Source organism: Tenrec ecaudatus, chromosome 16 (genome assembly GCF_050624435.1).
Source record: "Tenrec ecaudatus isolate mTenEca1 chromosome 16, mTenEca1.hap1, whole genome shotgun sequence".
Taxonomy (NCBI): domain Eukaryota; kingdom Metazoa; phylum Chordata; class Mammalia; order Afrosoricida; family Tenrecidae; genus Tenrec; species Tenrec ecaudatus.
Window position 1 is genome coordinate 16,393,991 of NC_134545.1, and position 18,555 is coordinate 16,412,545.

General features: G+C 41.3%; 1 protein-coding gene and 1 pseudogene across 2 annotated transcripts in view; one reads left to right on the forward strand and one right to left on the reverse strand.

The window, feature by feature from the left end:
- Positions 1–18,555, forward strand: part of TMEM116 (transmembrane protein 116) — a 90,669-nt gene that overhangs the window by 26,672 nt on the left and 45,442 nt on the right. For both annotated transcript variants that reach the window (XM_075534377.1, XM_075534376.1), the window contains 2 exons: positions 6,869–6,915; positions 7,974–8,037. In XM_075534377.1, coding sequence (XP_075390492.1) covers positions 6,902–6,915; positions 7,974–8,037 — 78 coding nt within the window. In that variant the 5' untranslated portion in view covers positions 6,869–6,901. The remainder of the gene's footprint in view (positions 1–6,868; positions 6,916–7,973; positions 8,038–18,555) is intronic.
- LOC142428972 (starch-binding domain-containing protein 1 pseudogene) lies at positions 16,789–17,968 on the reverse strand (annotated as a pseudogene).

An 18,555-nucleotide genomic window follows, 5' to 3' on the forward strand; every position in this document is an offset into this window, starting at 1 on the left:
GCTTTGGGTCCGCATTCCATACTCCCCCCTCATTCACAATGATATGATTTTTTTGTTCTTTGATGCCTGGTACCTGATCCCTTTGACACCTCATGATCACAGAGGCTGGTGTGCTTCTTCCATGTGCTTCTTTGTTGCTTCTGAGCTAGATGGCTGCTTGTTTACCTTCAAGCCTTTAAGACCCCAGACACTATCTTTTGATAGTTGAGCACCATCAGCTTTCTTTACTACATTTGCTTATGTACCCTTTTGTCTTCAGCGATTATGTTGGGAAGGTAAGCATCACGCAATACCAGTTTAATAGAACAAAGTGTTCTTGCATTGAGGGATTAGTTGGATGGAAGCCCAATGTTCATCTGCTACCTTAATACTAAACCTATAAATATATGCACATAGATCTATTTCCCCATAATCATATATAAATATATTTACATATGTACATTCTTGTACTTAAGACCTCTATCAATTCCTTTTGCCTCCTAGTTCGTTTCTCTATTTCCTTTTACTTTCCTCTTGTCCCACTACCATGCTCAGCCTTCATTTGGGTTTCAGTAATTCCTCTCGGTTGCATTGCCCTTGATCAAGCCCTATACCCTCTTACCTCCTGCTTACCACTGATTTTGGATCACTTGTCGTTCCCTTGTCCCTGGGTTTGTTAACACCACTTCCTTTCCCTCATCTCTCCCATATCCCCCCGGAACTGTCAGTCCCTGTTTTCTCCTCCAAATTGTTAATCCACCCTATTTTATTTAGTTAGAACTGCAGAGATAATAATATGCACAAAAACAAGCAAAGCAAAACAAAGCAACAAAAGAAAACAAAACAACAATAGCAATAACAACAAAAAATAGAAAGCCTGCAATAGTTCAAGGTCTGTTTGTTGACCTTTAGTAGTGTTTCCCAGTCAAATCTGATGGGGTGTCACGCTCTGGCCCCCAAAGTCTATTTTTGGTACTCCCTCAGGACTTCTTTGTTCTGCTCCCCTTGCTGTTCTGTTGCATGCCCTTAGTGTTTTGCCTCGATTTGGTGGGGTCAGATCTGGTGCAATTCCCACACTGTGTCTCCAGAGTTGTCCCCTGTAGGGCTATGGGTCAGTGAGGGACGTTGTGACTCATAGTGGGGCTGGCCATATGGTCCTTTCTGTGCATTGGCTGCTCTGAGAGGGAATCTCGTCCTCAAGGCTTGGTGGGCCAGGATGTGCTCCACTCTCTCTTCCTCCCCGTTCATTTGCTTCCATGTTTTCTATCAGACATGTCTCTCCCTGAGCTGTAGCTTCAGTGTTGTCTTCTGAAGTAAATTCTACTCGGGGGAGGGGAGGCTGTCCACGTAGTTGGGATTGGGCCGGCCCCTCAGACCTCTCTACTGGTTCCCCGCTTCGTGTTGGTATGTTGCATTCACATCTGGGAGCACCGGGTTGAAGTCTGGTCCCTCTTTCCCTGTGGAGACAATACCATCCCATTGGGTGGGTTAGTGCCCTGTTCCCCTGCTACCCATTTATTTTCCCCCTCCTTTTTAGTTGGCTACCATGTGTATCCCTGGATTTGGTCTGGCCCCTGCCATACTACCTGGACCTTATCCCAGTAATGTTCCTATACAGTAGCTTTTTCCCTATCCCCCTTTTACATTTTTTTAAGCTTACCTCAGTGGACTCGTACTTGTCCTTTTGTGTTTGGCTTACTTCGCTTAGCATAATTTCCTCCAGTTCTTCCCATGCAGTGATGTGCTTCATGCATTCATCACTGCTTTTCAGGGATGTATAGTACTCCATTGTATGTATGTACCACAGTTTTTCAATCCATTCGTCTGTTGATGGAAATTTGGGTTGCTTTGAACTCCTTGCAATTGTAAACATTGGAGGACAGATGTCTGGTCGTGGTTTGTTTCTTTCCTCTTCTGGGTATGCCCAGCAGGGGATTGTTGAGTCGTATGGTAGCTCAATTTCTATATGTTTTAGATTTTGCCAAATCAATTTCCATAGTGGCTGTACATACCTACAGGCCCACCAGTAGTGAATGAGAGTTCCTATCTCACCACAGCCCCTCCAACACTGTTGCTTTCTGATTTTTTTAATTGGGCTATCTTTGAGTGTATTAGGTGATATCTCATTATTGTTTTAATTTGCATTTCTCTTCTGGCTAAAGATTGGGAGCATTTTCTCATGTTTATTGGCCATTCAGATTTCTTCTCTTGTGAAACTTCTGTTCAGGTCCTTTGCCCACCTCCTCAAGTGGGCAATTAATTTTTTTCTTTTTGGAAGCTAGCAGAGTATTGCAGAGTTAGCAATAAGGCCTTTGTCTGATGTGTCATTGCTAAAGATGTTTTCCCAGTCCGTGGACTCTCTTATTACTCTCTTGGTGAATTCTTTCAATGTACACAGGTATTTTTTTCTTCAGTATATCCCACTTGTCAATTTGTGACTCATCCGTATTTGTGTCCTTCCCTATTTCTGATAGCCTATGTATTCCCTGCGCCATAGTTCTCAGGTTGGTCCCAATTCCCTCATTGATGACCCTAATAGTGTGGGGTTTGGCCTTGAGGTATGTGATCCACCTTGAGTTTATTCATGTGCATGGAGTGAAATAAGGGTCTTGCTTCATTTTTCTGCAGGTAGATATCCATTTTTTCCTGCACTGCTTGTTAAAGAGAGCATCTACTTCCCATTTTATATTTTTGGGGCCCTTATCAAGATCAGTTGTATGTATGCTGATGATTTTATTTTTTGGGTTTTCGGTTCTTTTCCATTGGTCTGAGTATCTGTCATTATAACAATACCAAGCAGTTTTGACCACTCTGGCTGTATAATATGTGCTAAAGTCAGGTAAAGCAAGCCCTCACTGTGTCCTTCTTCTTGAGGAGTTCTATCCTAATTCTGGGCTTTTTCTCCTCTCCATATGAAGTTTGGTAATCAGTTTTTCCAATTCTTTGAAGAAGGATGATGGTAAGATGGTAGCCATTCTCCACTGTGGTAAGCCAAAAGCCCCCAGCTCAAAACCTAGTGGATCTGTGCCTACTTGTCTTTATGATGCTCCTCCTCTGACCCGGCAGTGTGGAATTTCCCTCTTAGTAACCCTCATGCGCTGATTTCTGCGGAGTCCCTCTGGTATGTGTTACTCAGTCACCGTCTCCTTGGAAGTCTGTATATATTTTTTCTTGTATAAAAATCTTTTAGTAGGTAGATGTCTCTCTTGACTTTATATCACTGCGCTGACTTGCTCATGGTAGAAGTTTAGATCTGTTAACTTGAATTCACCTATCTTATAGGAACCCATATAGGTACTGTTATAAAGTAATTCAAATTGACCTGCCATGTAGTAACTTACTGCACAAGATCTCTTTAGAGTATTGAAAAGCAAGGTAGGACTAGAGTTGCCTAATCCAAGCCAGGGTGTTTTCAGTTGGCTCATATGCATGTGAAAGTTGGACAGTCAATACAGACAATTGAAGAATTGATGCATTTGAATTGTGGTGTTGGAGAAGAATATTGACAGTACCATGGCCTGCTAAAAGGACAAACAAATCTGTCTTAGAAGAAGTAGGACCAAAGTGTTCCTTAGAGGCAAGGATGACAAGACTTTATCTGACATGCTTTGGACATGCTGTCAGGAGTGACCAATGCTGACACCATCATCATGATTGGTAAAGTAGAGGGGCAGCAAAAAAGAGAAAGGCCCTCTAGCAGATGGGCTGACAGGGTGGCTGCAAAAATGGGCTCAAGCATAGGTACAATTGGGAGGATGGTGAAAGACAGGACTGTGTTTCTTTCTGTTGCACACAGGGACGCTGTGGGTTGAAACCCACTCCATGGAACCTATCGACATAGTAACCCATAGGTAATATCATGATAAGCGGAGAAAAGATTGAAGGTGTCAATTATTTTGCCTTGCTTGAATCCATCAATTTTCATGGACACAGCAGTCAAAAGCTCAAACCATATATTGCATTGGGTAAATCTGCTGCACAAGACCTCTTTCAAGTGTTGAAAAGCAAGGATGTTACTTTGAGGACTAAGGTGTCCCTGACCCAAGCCATGGTATTTTCAATCATGTCATACACATGTGAAAGTTGGGCATGAAATAAGGAAGACTGAAGAAGAATTGATGCACTTGAAATTTAGTGCTAAGAAGACTGAAAGTACCATGACCTGACAAAAGAGCAGACATATCTGTCTTGGAAGAAATACAGCCAGGATGCTCCTTAGAGGCAAGGATGGTAAGACTTTGTCTCACATACTTTGATCATGTTGTCAGGAGAGACCGTCCCTGGAGAAGGACAGCGTACTTGGTAAAGTGAAGGAGCAGTGAAAAAGAGAAAGGCCCTGTGGGGGATGGATTGACACAGTGGCCACAAGTATTAGATCAAATATAAGAACGCTTGTGAGGATGGCGCAGGACTGGAAGGTGTGGGTCGGAACTAATTTGATGGCACTGAACAACAACAACAACATAGTGACCCATTACATTAATCAAGAGCTGATTATGTTTGAATTTGCCGAAGAACGAAGAAAATATAATGGAAAAGAAAACAAAGTAAATATCACATACTTTTATCATTTGGGTATGGGTTAGCTCTTGTAGAAAAGGATGAGGGAGAGACTGTGTTTCCCAAGGTATTTCAAAGGTGGTAAATGCAGAATATATAGGAGGCAGGCAATTAATTTAGAGAGAAAAATGGAAAATAAGCCCCTCAACTGTTAGTAGATGGCATAAGATGTTGTTGAAGAGATGTCACAAGGGAAAAGTTCTACAGAGTTGATTCTCCTGTCAAGAGCAGCAGACTGATTTGGCAAGACTCATCGCTAAACAATTTCAGGTTTGTTCTCGGCTGAGACAAGACTCCTTTGTTCAAAAGCATTCATTTATCACTCGATGAGACTGTCATCAATGCCCTCTGCCTTATTAAATATATGCCTACAAGTCTCAAAACAGCCTTTATGGTACAGATTGTTTTACCTAATAATTTGAGCAATGTGATTAAGACCTTCTTCCATTTAGCAATGTTTCATCTTCCATTCCAGACAACAATCTTAACCTGATGAGAGTAAATGAATCATGCACCTAAATTTTGCAGGGTATGCAAATTTATGTTGTTAGTATTTATAGAATAGATGGAGCGGATGGCTAGATAAAGATCATAATAGCTAATAAAAGATAGTCAATAAATGAACACTACCCTTCCTTACTCTTGTTTTTCCCCTCCCCGATTTTTTCCCACATTTTACCAGTTCTAAATCCTATCCAAATACCACTCCATAGAGTGCTGTTCCAGGCTGATTTTTTGAGCCATTTCCCTACTGTGTTACTCTGTTCAGGGTTGATATTTTAACACAAGTATGTTAAGTGAGTATTATAATTTAATAATATAATTATACTTCTGGTAGGAACTTTCAGAATATTTAAGAAGATGCTAATAAGTAGTGGGAGTAGCGATATCATGAGGGTAGGAGGATGGTGGAAGCAGGGGAGAAAGGAAGAAGCCATCACAAGGTTAGATACTCCACCCCAAGAGGAACAACAGATAACCAAAATGTGGGTGAAGGGAGTCCATGGCCAGTGTAAGACACGAACTAAGAACAATAACATATGATCGATTAAGGATTTACAAGGGCGGGAGGGAGGGGAATAAAGAGGAGCTGATATCAAGGGCTCAGGTAGAAAGAAAATGTTTTGTAAATGTTGATGACAACAGATATGCAAGTATACTTAATACAAGAGCCCCCCCCCAATAAAAGGGCTCTAAAATATGTTAATATTAAAAAGTCATGATAGACATTAATAACCTCTCCTCAGATTTTACTAGTATTATTAAAATAATTATCTGAGTGTATAGGTTGTCTCTTCCTTATTACTGTCTTCTATCTGTTCAAACTTTTAAGTAGACCTCTTTATGTTCCATTTCTCTCTTGCATCTCAATTTGTCCTTTTCACTATGATTCATTCTTTCTACTTTTCACCATTTCTGCCTCTTGCGCCTTCTTAAGATTCTTAATGCTTCTTAGAATGTTTCCTTATCACCTGCTCTTTCTAGTTGTGTGCTTTCTGTTTGGCTTTTTTCTCCTCTAGTCACCACCACCTTCCCTCACCCTTACGTTACAAGGCAGGATGGGGTGGGGAGGAGCCCAGCTGGGCTAGGGGTGGAGCCAGCTGTTTACTGCTCACGGCTCTGGGATTCAACTCTGGGACTCAACCTGGCAGGGAAGGAAGGGTCGGGCTGCTTAAAGAAGCTGGGACTAAGGTGCCTATGGCCCTCCCTTGGGAGGCTAGCATTCTAGAAGACAACTGGGACTTGGTGAGCCGATCAGAAGCTGTATCTCTCCTCTGTTTGTTTCTCGTTCCTTCTTTCCTGTTCTGTATTTTCCACTCTCAGTACCTTCCTCCAGACTATCAATCTTTCTTCTGGCCACTTCTCAGTAGTTTACTTCTCCCTCTCTTTCTCTCTGTGTTTTGTTTAGTTCTGTCTAGCTGCCAGTCAACTCTGTGTAGTATTTGTTTGCCTTATCTTTTACATTTTCTGATTCTTCCCCCTAAATCTGTCTATGCTGTTTCAAAATTCAATTTTTCCTACCTCTTCACTTTCTTCCTATTTTTCCTTAGTTTTCTCATCAAACTTTTATCTTTTTTGTGCAGTCATTTTCTATCTACTCTCTTACTATTTTTTATCTTTCTGTTTCCTAGAGACTTGAATCAAATGAGCAAAGGTGCCATGCTGCCTATTCAGGGGCTTATGCAGCCTTGACACTCATTTCCAGACTTACAACACCTGGTTACGCACCGGAGAATTTGTGCAGCTCAGATAGTTAATAAACAGTGAAATTGGGGTAAGGTTGAATGTTTAATATAAAAAGGCTAATTTTATTTTATCTTTTATTTAGGTTTTTTCAGTAACACAGTGGATACAATTTGTAATGGCTACTCTGAGGTATGTTTATTTAATCTGATAGAATATGACTGTCTAAACTAGTATAAGCAAAACTGGGGAATTTTGGAAGTCCCTACACGTTCCCCATCTGGGGATTTGTTTGTCCTCTTTCATTGGAGAGAAATACTATTTTCTTCCATGTTGGCATCTTGTGACTAATGTATATGGCAACATCAAAAGCAATAACAAAACAGAGTAACAGATTGAGGGATAATGTCTGAAAATCGAAAGGCAACCTGGTTAGCAAGGTTATTTCCAAAATAAACTGCGAAAATGAAATAGCCCTATTGTTTTGTTTTTAACATTATATTTTGAGATAATTGTAGATCATTGCATTGTTAGAACTAATACAAAGAGATCCCTGTATTCTTTACCCAATATCCCCTTATGGTAACATCTTTCAAAACTAGAGTACATTATCAGAACCAGGATATTGATCTTGATAAAGTCAAAATACACAATTTATCCATCTCTGCAAGAATCCCTCTAGTTGCCTTTATAATTACTCCCTTCCCTCCTTCTCCTTCCATCCATGACTCCTGACAACTATGAATTCTTGTTCCATTTCTACAATTTTGTCAGTGTTTTTCTAAAAGTTTTATAGTTTTACATGATACATTTTGAGTTTATTTTAGCATAAGCTAGGGGACAACTAAGAGTTCTTTCCCCCATTTCCCCCCCTTATGAATGTCCAATTACCTCAGGGCCACTTGTTGAAAAGTCGGTCTTAATTTCATTGTTTTTACATCTTTGTCAAAACCCCGACTATTTCTGGGTTTTGTATTAAGTTCCATTGATCAATGTGTCTGCCCTTCTACCAATACCACACAGTATTAATTACGATAGCGATGTAGTAAGTCTTGAAACCAGGTACTGGTTATTCTCACCTTATTCTTCATGTCCAAAATATATTTTATCTATCTCCGTTTCTTTGCCTTCCATTTACATTTTAGAATATATATACTGACTAAAGTTTTCATTGGCAGTACATTAAGATGATACATTCATTTAGAGAGAATGGATGTCCTGTTTTAATAATAGTTTCCTATCTCTGTCAGTGTTATAGGTTCAAGTTCACTGATTACCTATGCTGTATTCCAGAATATACAGAAATCTCCAGAGGTGAGCAGTGTCTTTTTGGGTTGTATTTGAAATTTAAGTCACTTAGCCTTTGAAATAAGTAATAAATTATGGAATAATTCTATTAATAATCATTAAGTTTATTCTAAGCAAACCTCCTCACTTTTCCCCTCTCTCCTGTCCTTGGTAACCACTAATGACTTTTGGTTCCTAAATAACTGCTAGTTTCATATAAGCAATAACATATACTATGTGTCCTTTTGTATCTGACTTAATTCATTCAGCATCATGCCTTCTAAGGTAATTGTGTTGTGATATGTATCAGGACTTCATTCATCTTTATGGCTGAATAATATTTCATTGTATGTTGCACCTTGTTTCCCCTGAAAATAAGACCTACTTACAGTTTTGTCTCTTGCTGAAATATAAGGCACCCCCCGAAAATAAGGACCCCCGAAGCTACCATAACTCTGGACTCTGAACTATAGTGGCAGGCGCCACATAGCTCACTGTTGGCCGCAGTGCAGCCAGAGCAGGCAGGAAGTACAAGGTCTCTTTTAATAAAACAATAAACAAACAATAAATGTGTACCATATTCTTCATAGAAAAATAAGACATCCTTGAAAATAAGACCTAGCGCATCTTTGGGAGCAAAAAATAATATAAGACATTGTCTTATTTTCGGAGAAACAGAGGGTACTATATTTTATTTAACTATTTATGAATTGATGGACATTTTGATTGTTTCCACATTTTGGCTCTGGTGAAAAGTGCTGCAATGCACGTGTGTATATGTCTCTATTCGCATCACTGCTTTCAGGTCTTTGGAGTATTTAGGTAATTATTTTAATGATAACATTGACATCTGAGAACCTAATGACTAAATATGGATTTCTTCGGTGTGTCTTAATTAAAGAAACAGTGTTTGTGGGGAGCAGAGAACGGAAAGGGCATATACGGATGATTCCTTTATTCTCATGTATGAAGAAGCCTAGAGAGCTGGGTTTCTGGGGTAGAGGGAGGCCTTTACCCTTGTGACTTGGAGGTAATTCTTATCACATTCTCATAATTGATATCATTCCCTACTTTATCCTCCCTTAATAGTGCTACCTTTAGGTTACCTATTAGAAGCACATGGCTAATTGCTATGTAACCAGCAGGGCAGCTTTAACTATAGAGTCAGACCTGTGTTATTGCTCTCTAGGCTCTGAAGACAGCCACTTCCCCTTACCTGCCCCAGGTACTGGTGTTAGGTTACTCCTCCAATATTCTCCAGGACCTTTAGGGTTGTTGCATATGTGGTTACCTGCAATTAAGGGAGTTTGCATGCCCTCCAAGTGTATATAAGCCTTGGTTGGAGATATATTCTCCCTCTGCTCGATCTGGCTCCTGAAGTCATAGTGGTCTCAGAGGTGAGCACTTGTATGCTGTATCTTGTCTGATGTCTCCTTAACTTTACCCCTCAGTTACACAACCACTCCTTGGACCTGTTAGTTGCGGGGTCTGATACCCCACAATTTGGCACCCAAACAGGGACCAAGGGAAGGTTTCCCCAGAGGAGAATTTCCCCATGTAGTGGCAACCCCATCAGAAGATAGAATGAATCAGGGAAATTAATTTGAAGTGGTAATCAGGCTGGGGGATTAGCAGATAAGTAGTAGTAGTAATAATAATATAAATATTTTAAAGAGGACAGTGGGTCAAGACGGAAGTAAACCTAAAATGTATGCTATTACTCTCACCCACTTACTAAAAAAAAACCAATGAAACAGTAACAAAAAGATGCAAGGTTTTTACAAGTAGTAAAAAATGTGTACTCCGGGGGAACTGATAAAAGGATCTACATATAACCCCCTTCCTGGGGAGTGGTCAACAGAAAAGTGGATGAGGGGAGACATCGGTCTGAGTAAGACATGGAAAAATAATGATTTATAAATTATCAGGGGAAAGATGAGCTGATATGAGAGGCTCAAGTTGAAAGCAAATGTTTTAAGAATGATTAGGGCAACAAATGTACAATGTGCTTGACACAATGGATGTATGTATGCATTGTGATAAGAATTGGATGAGGCCCCAATACAATGATTAAAAAAAATAAGTAAAATAAAAATGTGAAACAAAACAAAAAACGTATAATCCATAGTTCCCAGAGGAAGGAACTTTAGATCTAGGAACTTGGGAGGAATTAGGTACGAACTTACAGAAAGCACACAGAGAAGGGCAGAGTATCTCTCCTGGAGACCTAGTCTCTGTGGGCTCAAGTTAAGATGGTTTTAGAACCTCTGCAGACAGAGCAGGAGAGGAACATCAATGTAAAAAATAAAAAACCTGAAATAAACTACCCAATCCCCTTTCTACCTTCCCCCAATGCAGATATTAGGTTTCCACACCTGTGAGCTCAGGGACCTTAACGTAGCTACCACCACCTTGTGATGCATGTAACTACTGAATATGCATGTCTTAAGACTACCTATAAATGTCCCACTCATCCCAGTTCCTCATGGTCAATCAAGAGAAGCTGAGGTGAACATGCTACCATAAATGTGTCTGACTCCTTTATTTTTTCTCTTTCATAGCTTTATCTCCTATGACTTTCTTATAATCTTTATGTATTATCGCTGTAAATTTGCGCCTTCTGGCCCTTCGGTTGTTGGAGGCTTTTTTCCTCTGACATATGTCTGAAACATTTTAATTGACATTCCGTCAGTTTCTGGAGACTTGTTTATTACCAAAGCCTTTAGTGCCCCTCAGCGTAGACTTCTTCCTTCAGTACCACCACTTCTTGATCCTGGGCTATTTCCTGAAATGATTGAACATTGACTAATTCTTTTTATATAGTGGCTGTATATTCTTTCCATCTTATTTTGATATGTTTTTCATCATTCAATATTTTGCCCACAGAATCCTCTAATATTTCAACTTGAGACTTGAATTTTTCTTAAGTTCGTTCAGCTTAAGAAATGCTGAGCAGGGTCTTCCCTTTTTGGTTTTCTAATGTCAGGTCTTTGCACATGGCATTATGACACTGTCATCTTGACTGCTCTGTGAAACTGTCTACTCAGTTCTTCCACTTAATCATTTCATATGTTTATTTTAGTGACTCTCCATTCAATACCAATTTTCGGAGTCCCTTCTGACATCCATTGTAGTCTTTTCTTTCTTCCCTGTCTTTTTTTAAAGAATCATTTTATTGGGGGCTCGTACAACTCGTATCACACTCCATACATATATCCATTGTGTCAAGCACATTTGTACATTTGTTGCCATCATTATTCTCAGAATATTTTCTTTCTATTTGAGCCCTTGGTATCAACTCCTCATTTTACCCCCTCCCTCATGAACCCTTGATGATTGATATATTATTATTAATTTGTCACGTCTTACACTGTCCAATGTCTCCCTTCACCAACTTTTTTTGGTATATGTAGATCCTTGTAATCAGTTTCCCCTTTTTACCCCACCTTTGCTTCACCCTCCTGGCATCACCATTTTCACCACTGGTTCAGAGGAGTTCATATGTACTGGATTCCGTGTTTCCAGTTCCTATGTGTACCAGTGTACATCCTCAGGTCTAGCCAGATATGTAAGGTAGAATTGGGATCATGATAGTGGTGGGGAGGAAGCATTTAAGAACTATAGGAAAGTTGTATGTTTCATCATTGCTACACTGCATCCTGACTGGCTCGTCTCATCCCCTTGACCCTTCTGTAATGGGATGTCCAGTTGCCTACAGATGGGCTTTGGGTCCGCATTCCATACTCCCCCTCATTCACAATGATATGATTTTTTTGTTCTTTGATGCCTGGTACCTGATCCCTTTGACACCTCATGATCACAGAGGCTGGTGTGCTTCTTCCATGTGGGCTTTGTTGCTTCTCAGCTAGATGGTCACTTGTTTACCTTCAAGCCTTTAAGACCCCAGACACTATATCTTTTGATAGCTAGGCGCCATCAACTTTGTTCACCACATTTGCTTATGCACCCATTTGTCTTCAGCGGTTGTGTTGGGAAGGTGAGCATCACGGAATGCCAGTTTAATAGAACAAAGTGTTCTTGCATTGAGGGAGTATTTGCATGGAGGGCCAATGTCCATATGCTACCTTAATACTAAACCTATAAATATATGCACATAGATCTATTTCTCCATCATCATCTATAAATATATTTACATATGTACATGCCTGGATTTAGACTTCTAAAAATGCCCTTTGCCTCCTAGTTCTTTCCTCTGTATCCTTTTATTTTCCTCTTGTCCCACTACCATGCTCAGCCTTCATTTGGGTTTCAGTAATTCCTCTTCGTTACATTGTCTTGATCAAGCCCTACCAGACCTCTTACACACTCCTTGCCACTGATATTGGATCACTTGTTCTTCCCTTGTTCCTGAGTTTGTTAACATACTTCCTTTCCCCCATGTCTCCCTCTCCCATGTTTCCCCAAAATATCAGTCCCATTGTATTCTCCTCCAGATTGTTTATCCAGTCTATCTTATCTAGATAGACCTGCAGAGATAATAATATGCACAAAAACAAGACAGCAAAACAAGGCAACAAAGGAAAACAAAACAACAAAAATAGCAACAGTGACAAAAAACAATGACAAAAAAAAAGAAAAACATGTAATAGTTAAGGTTTGTTTGTTGATCTTTAGGAGTGTTTTCCAGTTGAGTCTGATGGGGTGCCAAACCCTGGCCCCCAAAGTCTATTTATGGTACTTCCTGGGGACTTCCTTGCTCTGCTCCCCTTGCTGTTCTGTTGCACGCCCATTAGTGTTTTGCCTCGGTGCAGTGAGGTCAGATCAGGCTCAATTCTCACACCGGGTCTCCAGGGTTGTCCCCTGAAGGGCTATGGGTCAGTGAGAGATGCCATGTCTCATAGTGGGGCTGGCTATAAGATCCTCCTTGTGCATTGGCTGCTCTGAGCAGGGATATTGTCCTCAGGGCTTGGTTGGCCAGGAAGTGCTCCACTCTCTCTTCCTCTCCCTTCATTTGCTCCCATGTGCTCTGATCAGACATGTCTCTCTCCCTGAGCTGTAGCTTTTGTGCTGTCCTCTGAAACAAATTCTTCTGGGGGTGAGGAGGCTGTGCAAATAGTTGGGATTGGGGCTGGCCCCTCAGACCTCTCTACTCGTTCTCTGCTTCATGCCAGTATGTTGCATTCACATCTTGGAGCACCGAGTTGAAGTCTGGTCCCTCTTTCGCTGTTGAGACATAAATAATACCCTCCTCTTGCGTGGGTTACTGCCCTGTTCCCCTGCTATCCATTTCTTTCTTTTTTTTCTTCTTTCTTTTACCCCTTCCTTTTTAGTTGCTTACCATATGAATCCCTGGATTTGATCAGGCCCCTGCCATACTACCTAGACCTCAACCCAGGAATGTTTGTATACAGTAGATTTTTCCCTACGCCCCCTTCGTATTTTTTCTTAAGCTTACCTCAGTGGACTCATGTTGTATTTGTCCTTTTGTACTTGGTTTACTTCGCTTAGCATAATTTCCTCCAGTTCTTCTCATGAGGTGATGTGCTTCATGAGTTCATCACGGCTTTTTAGAGATGTGTAGTATTCCATTATATGTATGTACCACAGTTTTTTAATCCATTCGTCTGTTGATGGAAATTTGTGTTGTTTCCAACTCTTTGCAATTGTCAACTGTGCCATGATGAACACTGGAGCACAGATGTCTGGCCATGGTTTGTTTCTTGCCTCTTCTGGGTATATACCCAGTAGGGGAATTGCTGGGTTGCATGGTAGCTCAAATCCCATCTGTTTTAGATATTGCCAAATCAATTTCCATAATGCCTGTACATACCTACAGGCCCACCAGCAGTGAATGAGAGTTCCTATCTCACCACAGCCCCTCCAACTCTTGTTACTTTCTGATTTTTTTAATTGATCTTTCTTTGAGGATGTTAGGTGGTATCTCATTGTTTTAATTTGCATTTCTCTCATGCCTAATGATAGGGAACATTTTCTCATATGTTTATTGGCCTTTCGGATTTCTTCCCTTGCGAAACTTCTGTTCAGGTCCTTGGCTCACCTCCTCAGTGGGCAGCTAATATTTTTTCTTTTTTGGAAGCTAGCAGAGTATTGTAGATTTTAGTAATAAGGCCTTTGTCTGATGTGTCATTGCTAAAGATGTTTTCCCAGTCCCTGGGCTCTGTTATGACTCTCTTGGTAAATTCTTTCGATGTACACAGGTATTTTTTCTTCAGTATATCCCACTTGTCAATTTGTGACTCATCTGTATTTGTGTCCCCTATTTCTGATAGCCTATGTATTCCCTGCGCCATAGTTCTCAGGTTGGTCCCAATTCCCTCATCAATGGCCCTAATAGTTTGGGGGTTTACCTTCAGGTCGCTGATCCACCTTGATTTTTTTCTTGTGCATGATGAGGATCTTGCTTCATTTTTCTGCAGGTAGATATCCATTTTTTTTCCAGCACCACTTGTTGAAGAAGGCATCTGCTTCCCATTTGATTTTTTTGGGGGCCCTTACCAAAGATCAGTTGTCTGTATGCTGATGATTTTTTTCTGGGTTTTCAGCTCTTTTCCAGTGGTCTGAGTATCTGTCATTATACCAATACCATGTGGTTTTGACACTATAGCTGTAGAGTATGTGCTAAAGTCAAGTAAAGCAAGCTCTCCCGCTGTGTTCTTCTTCTTGGGCTTCCCTCTCCAAATGAAGTTGGTAACCAGTTTTTCCATTTCTTCGAAGAAAGATAAGAGTGATTGGATCGGGATTGCATTAAAGTTTTATATTGGCTTGGGCAGAAATGACATCTTTACTATTTTGAGTTTTCCAATCCACGAGCATGGGATATTCTTCCATTTGTTGAGGTCATTCTTGGTTTCTTGTAATAGTGTTCTGTAGTTTTCCTCATATAAACCTTTTGTTCTTTTAGTCAGGTATATCCCTAGATATTTCCATTTGTGCTTGGCTATTGTGAAGGGTACCACCTTTTTGATCACTTCTGTGGTGTTATCTGATGTATATAGCAGTCTGATAAACTTCTGTTTGTTGATCTTGTATGCTGCCACTCTGCCATACTCCCCTATTGCTTCCAGTACTCCCCTTGTGGAGCTTTTGGGATTTTACATATATAAAATAGTATTATCTGAAAATAACGATATTTTCACCTCTTCTTTCCATAGGCGATTACCTTTGATGTCTCTTATTTGCCTTTTGCTGTTATTTAAAATCTCCAGAACAATGTTAAGTAAGAGTGGGTTCAGGGGCATCCTTGTCTGGTGGGATTGTGTTAGTCTTTTCAGTGGGATTGTGTTAGTCTTTTCTCCATTGACTAGCACATTGGCTGTTGGTTTTTCATGTATAATTGTAATATCTTGAGGAATTTTCCTTCCATTCCTATCTTCTTGAGTGCCTTAAACAGGAATTGGTGTTGGATGTTGTCCAATGCTTTTTCTGCATCCAGTGATATTATCATGTGGTTCTTAAAGTTTTTCATGTCAATGTGGCGAATGATACTAATGGTCTTTAGTATGTTGAACCATCCCTGCATACATGGTATGAATCCCACTTGGCCATAGTCAATTATTTTGTTTGATATATTTTTGTATTCTATTGGCCAGTATTTTTTAAAGGATTTTTTGCATTGATATTCATTAAGGATATTGGTCTGTAGTTCTCAATTCTTGTGGGATCCTTACCCGGTTTCAGTCTCAGGGTTATACTAACTTCATAGAAGAAGTTTGGGAGTTTGCCATCTTTTTCTATGTTCTGGAAGAGTTTGTGAAGTATTGGTGTCAGTTCTTTCCTGAATGCTTGGTAGAATTCTCCTGTGAAACTGTCTGGCTCAGGGGATTTTTTTTTGTTGGTAATCCCTTGATAACTTTGTCTATTTCTTCTATTGCTGTGGGTCTTGACATCCATCAGGGACAGTCTTAGGGAGGGATTGTTTTTCCAAGAATTTTCCCATGTCTTCGAAGTTGTTGAATTCATTGGAGTACAGTCCTTTGTAGTCCTATAATTATCCTTTTTATTTCATTAGGGTTCTTTGTAATGTCTCCTCTTTCATCCTTGCTATTGAAATTTGTTCCCTCCTTCTTTTAGTTAGGTTTGCTAGCAATCTGTCGAGTCTGTTTATCCTTTCAAAAAACCAACTTTTAGCAGCATTAATTTTTTCCATAATTTTCTTATTTTCCCTCTCCTGAATCTCAACCCTGACTTTTATTATTTATTTTCTATTGTTATTAGTAGGGTTGTCTTGTTGACTCTGCTCTAGTTGTTGTAAATTTTGTGCCAGCATTTCAATCATCAGGCTCTTTTCATGTGTGCATGTATTGCTATGAAACTTCCTTTGATAACTGTGTTTGCTCTGTCCCATAAGTTTTGGTGTGTCATGTTCTCATTTTTGTTGGTTTCTAGAAATTTCTTTATTTCATCTCTGATTTGGGATCGTATGCACTCCTTTTGCAATAGAGAGTTATTCAACTTCCACTTGTTTGCTCTTGTTTTCTTCATCTTCTGTTTGTTGATTGCCAGCCTCATGGCACAGTGGTCAGAGAGAGGTCTGTATGACACCAATGTGCTTAAGTTTATGTAGATTCGCCTTATGCCCTAGCACGTGATCTATCTTCAAATATGTGCCATGTGCTCATGAAGAGAATGTGAATTAATTTGTATTCGGATGAAAAGTTCTGTAAATATCTATCAGGTCAAATTGTGTGATTGTAGTTTTTAGACCTCTTGCCTCCTTGTTGAGTTTCTTTCCCTGCAAGCTATCTTTCTCAGAGAGCTGTGTATAGAAGTTACCCACTATAATTGTCGAGGCTGTGATTTCTTTTTTAATCTTTTTTTTTCTGGGCCACACCTCCTTTATTTTCAGTGACTGGGGTGCTCTGCAGCCTTAGTCTCTCTCCCAGCCAGCAACAGCTTCTCTGGTACCATGCAGCTAGGATCAGTGAAGCCCCCACCACTCCTGAAAGACTTTATCCTCATGGCCAGTCTCTAGCAATCTATTGCTGCATTCTTCCCAGAGGGTAACCTCCCCCTTCTCGACCACCACAATCTTCCACTGCACCACTGTGTCGGCCGGCAGGGCAATGGGACGAGACCAGAACCCATCCTTGCTCCCCTGGAGAGGGATGTAGGTGCTCCAGCCCCCAAGCCGCTCGTGGTCTCCGGTCACTGCAATGAACTGCTCCCCAGGGCCTGTGACATAGTGGACCTGGAACCTGACACTAACTTGTTGAGCCTCAGGAAACAACGCCACTGTTTTCACTTCCTGACCTTTCGCTTCTCCCAGAGCACTTTGGCCACAGTCCACTCCCTGACTTGCGCTTAACACCAGAGCCTCAAGGCCGCTGTTCAAGCCAGCATCTCCCCAGGATGAATGCCTGGACACCATCTCCCAGTCCTCCTGCTGCTCAGCCAGCTCTGAGCTGCCCGAGTGGGCAGGGCTCACTTCTTTGGGTCTGTCCCTCTGGAGGTTGCTCGGAGGCGCACTCTCCGCAAAGCATGGGGCCTCCTTGGAAGGTGTCTCCTGTCCTTTTTGTAATCCCCAGCCTCATACAGGACGATCAAGGTCTCCGTGTCTTGGAACTTCTGAGCAAGTGCTGGAACCTCCCAAGGCAGCTAGAGAAGCTGTGTCAGGAGACTGTCCGGAAGAAACCTGCCCTCTCAAACTGCCACAGGGACCGTCTCCGTCTGCTCCTGGAGGGCTGTGCAGCATCCACGCCGCTTCCTGCGGGGGATGCAGCTTACCCAGGCCCGTGGTCTCTGAAAGCAAACAGCCATTGTTTCCTTGAAGATGCGCTGGTTTGGGGACCTGCTCCCGCGGGGCAGGTTGCAGGCTCGGTCTCGCGCCGCCACCCAGCTCGCCCCCGGGAGGGCCGTCCCGCAGCAGCCACGTGAGGAGTGCCCCGGCCAGGCTGCCTCCGACGAGCAGGGCGGACCAGACGGCACCCATGGCAGAGAGGCCGCAGCTGCGGGAGACACCGGCGACGGAGCCAGCCGGGGCTCCTCTCAGGCGGACTCGGTTCTTTTTTAATCTTTTGGAGTGTTTGGTTGATATGTTCAGCGGGTCGCCTGTTTGGGGAATAAATCTTTAAAGTGCTTAGTGGTTCTTTGTCTACCCTTCCCTTGAGCATTATATTGTGTCCCTCCTTATCTCTTTTTATAGTTTTCAATTTGAGGTCAATTTTATCCGAGATTAAGATTGTAACCCCTGCTTTTTTTGAATTGCTCTTTCCTTGGTTTGCCTTTCTTGAGCCTTTGATTCTCAGCCTTTTTTTTGTCTGCGGTTTTGAGGTGTGTCTCCTGTAGGCAGCAGATTGCTGCGTTGTGTTTTCTAAGCCATTCTGCTAGCCTCAGTCTTTTAATGCCTGAGTTTAGGCCATTGATATTCAGGGTTATTATCTCCATCTGTGGACTCTATGATGTCATCTTATAACTTTTGTGTTGGGTGTTTTCCTATCTCCCTTTCTTATCAGTGTGTTGTGGATGTGTGTGTGTGTGTGTGTGTGTGTGTGTGTGTGTGTGTGTGTAATTCTTGACTTCTTTCCACCCTTAAGCCAATGCTATCTTGGGGACTGTTTTCTCTTT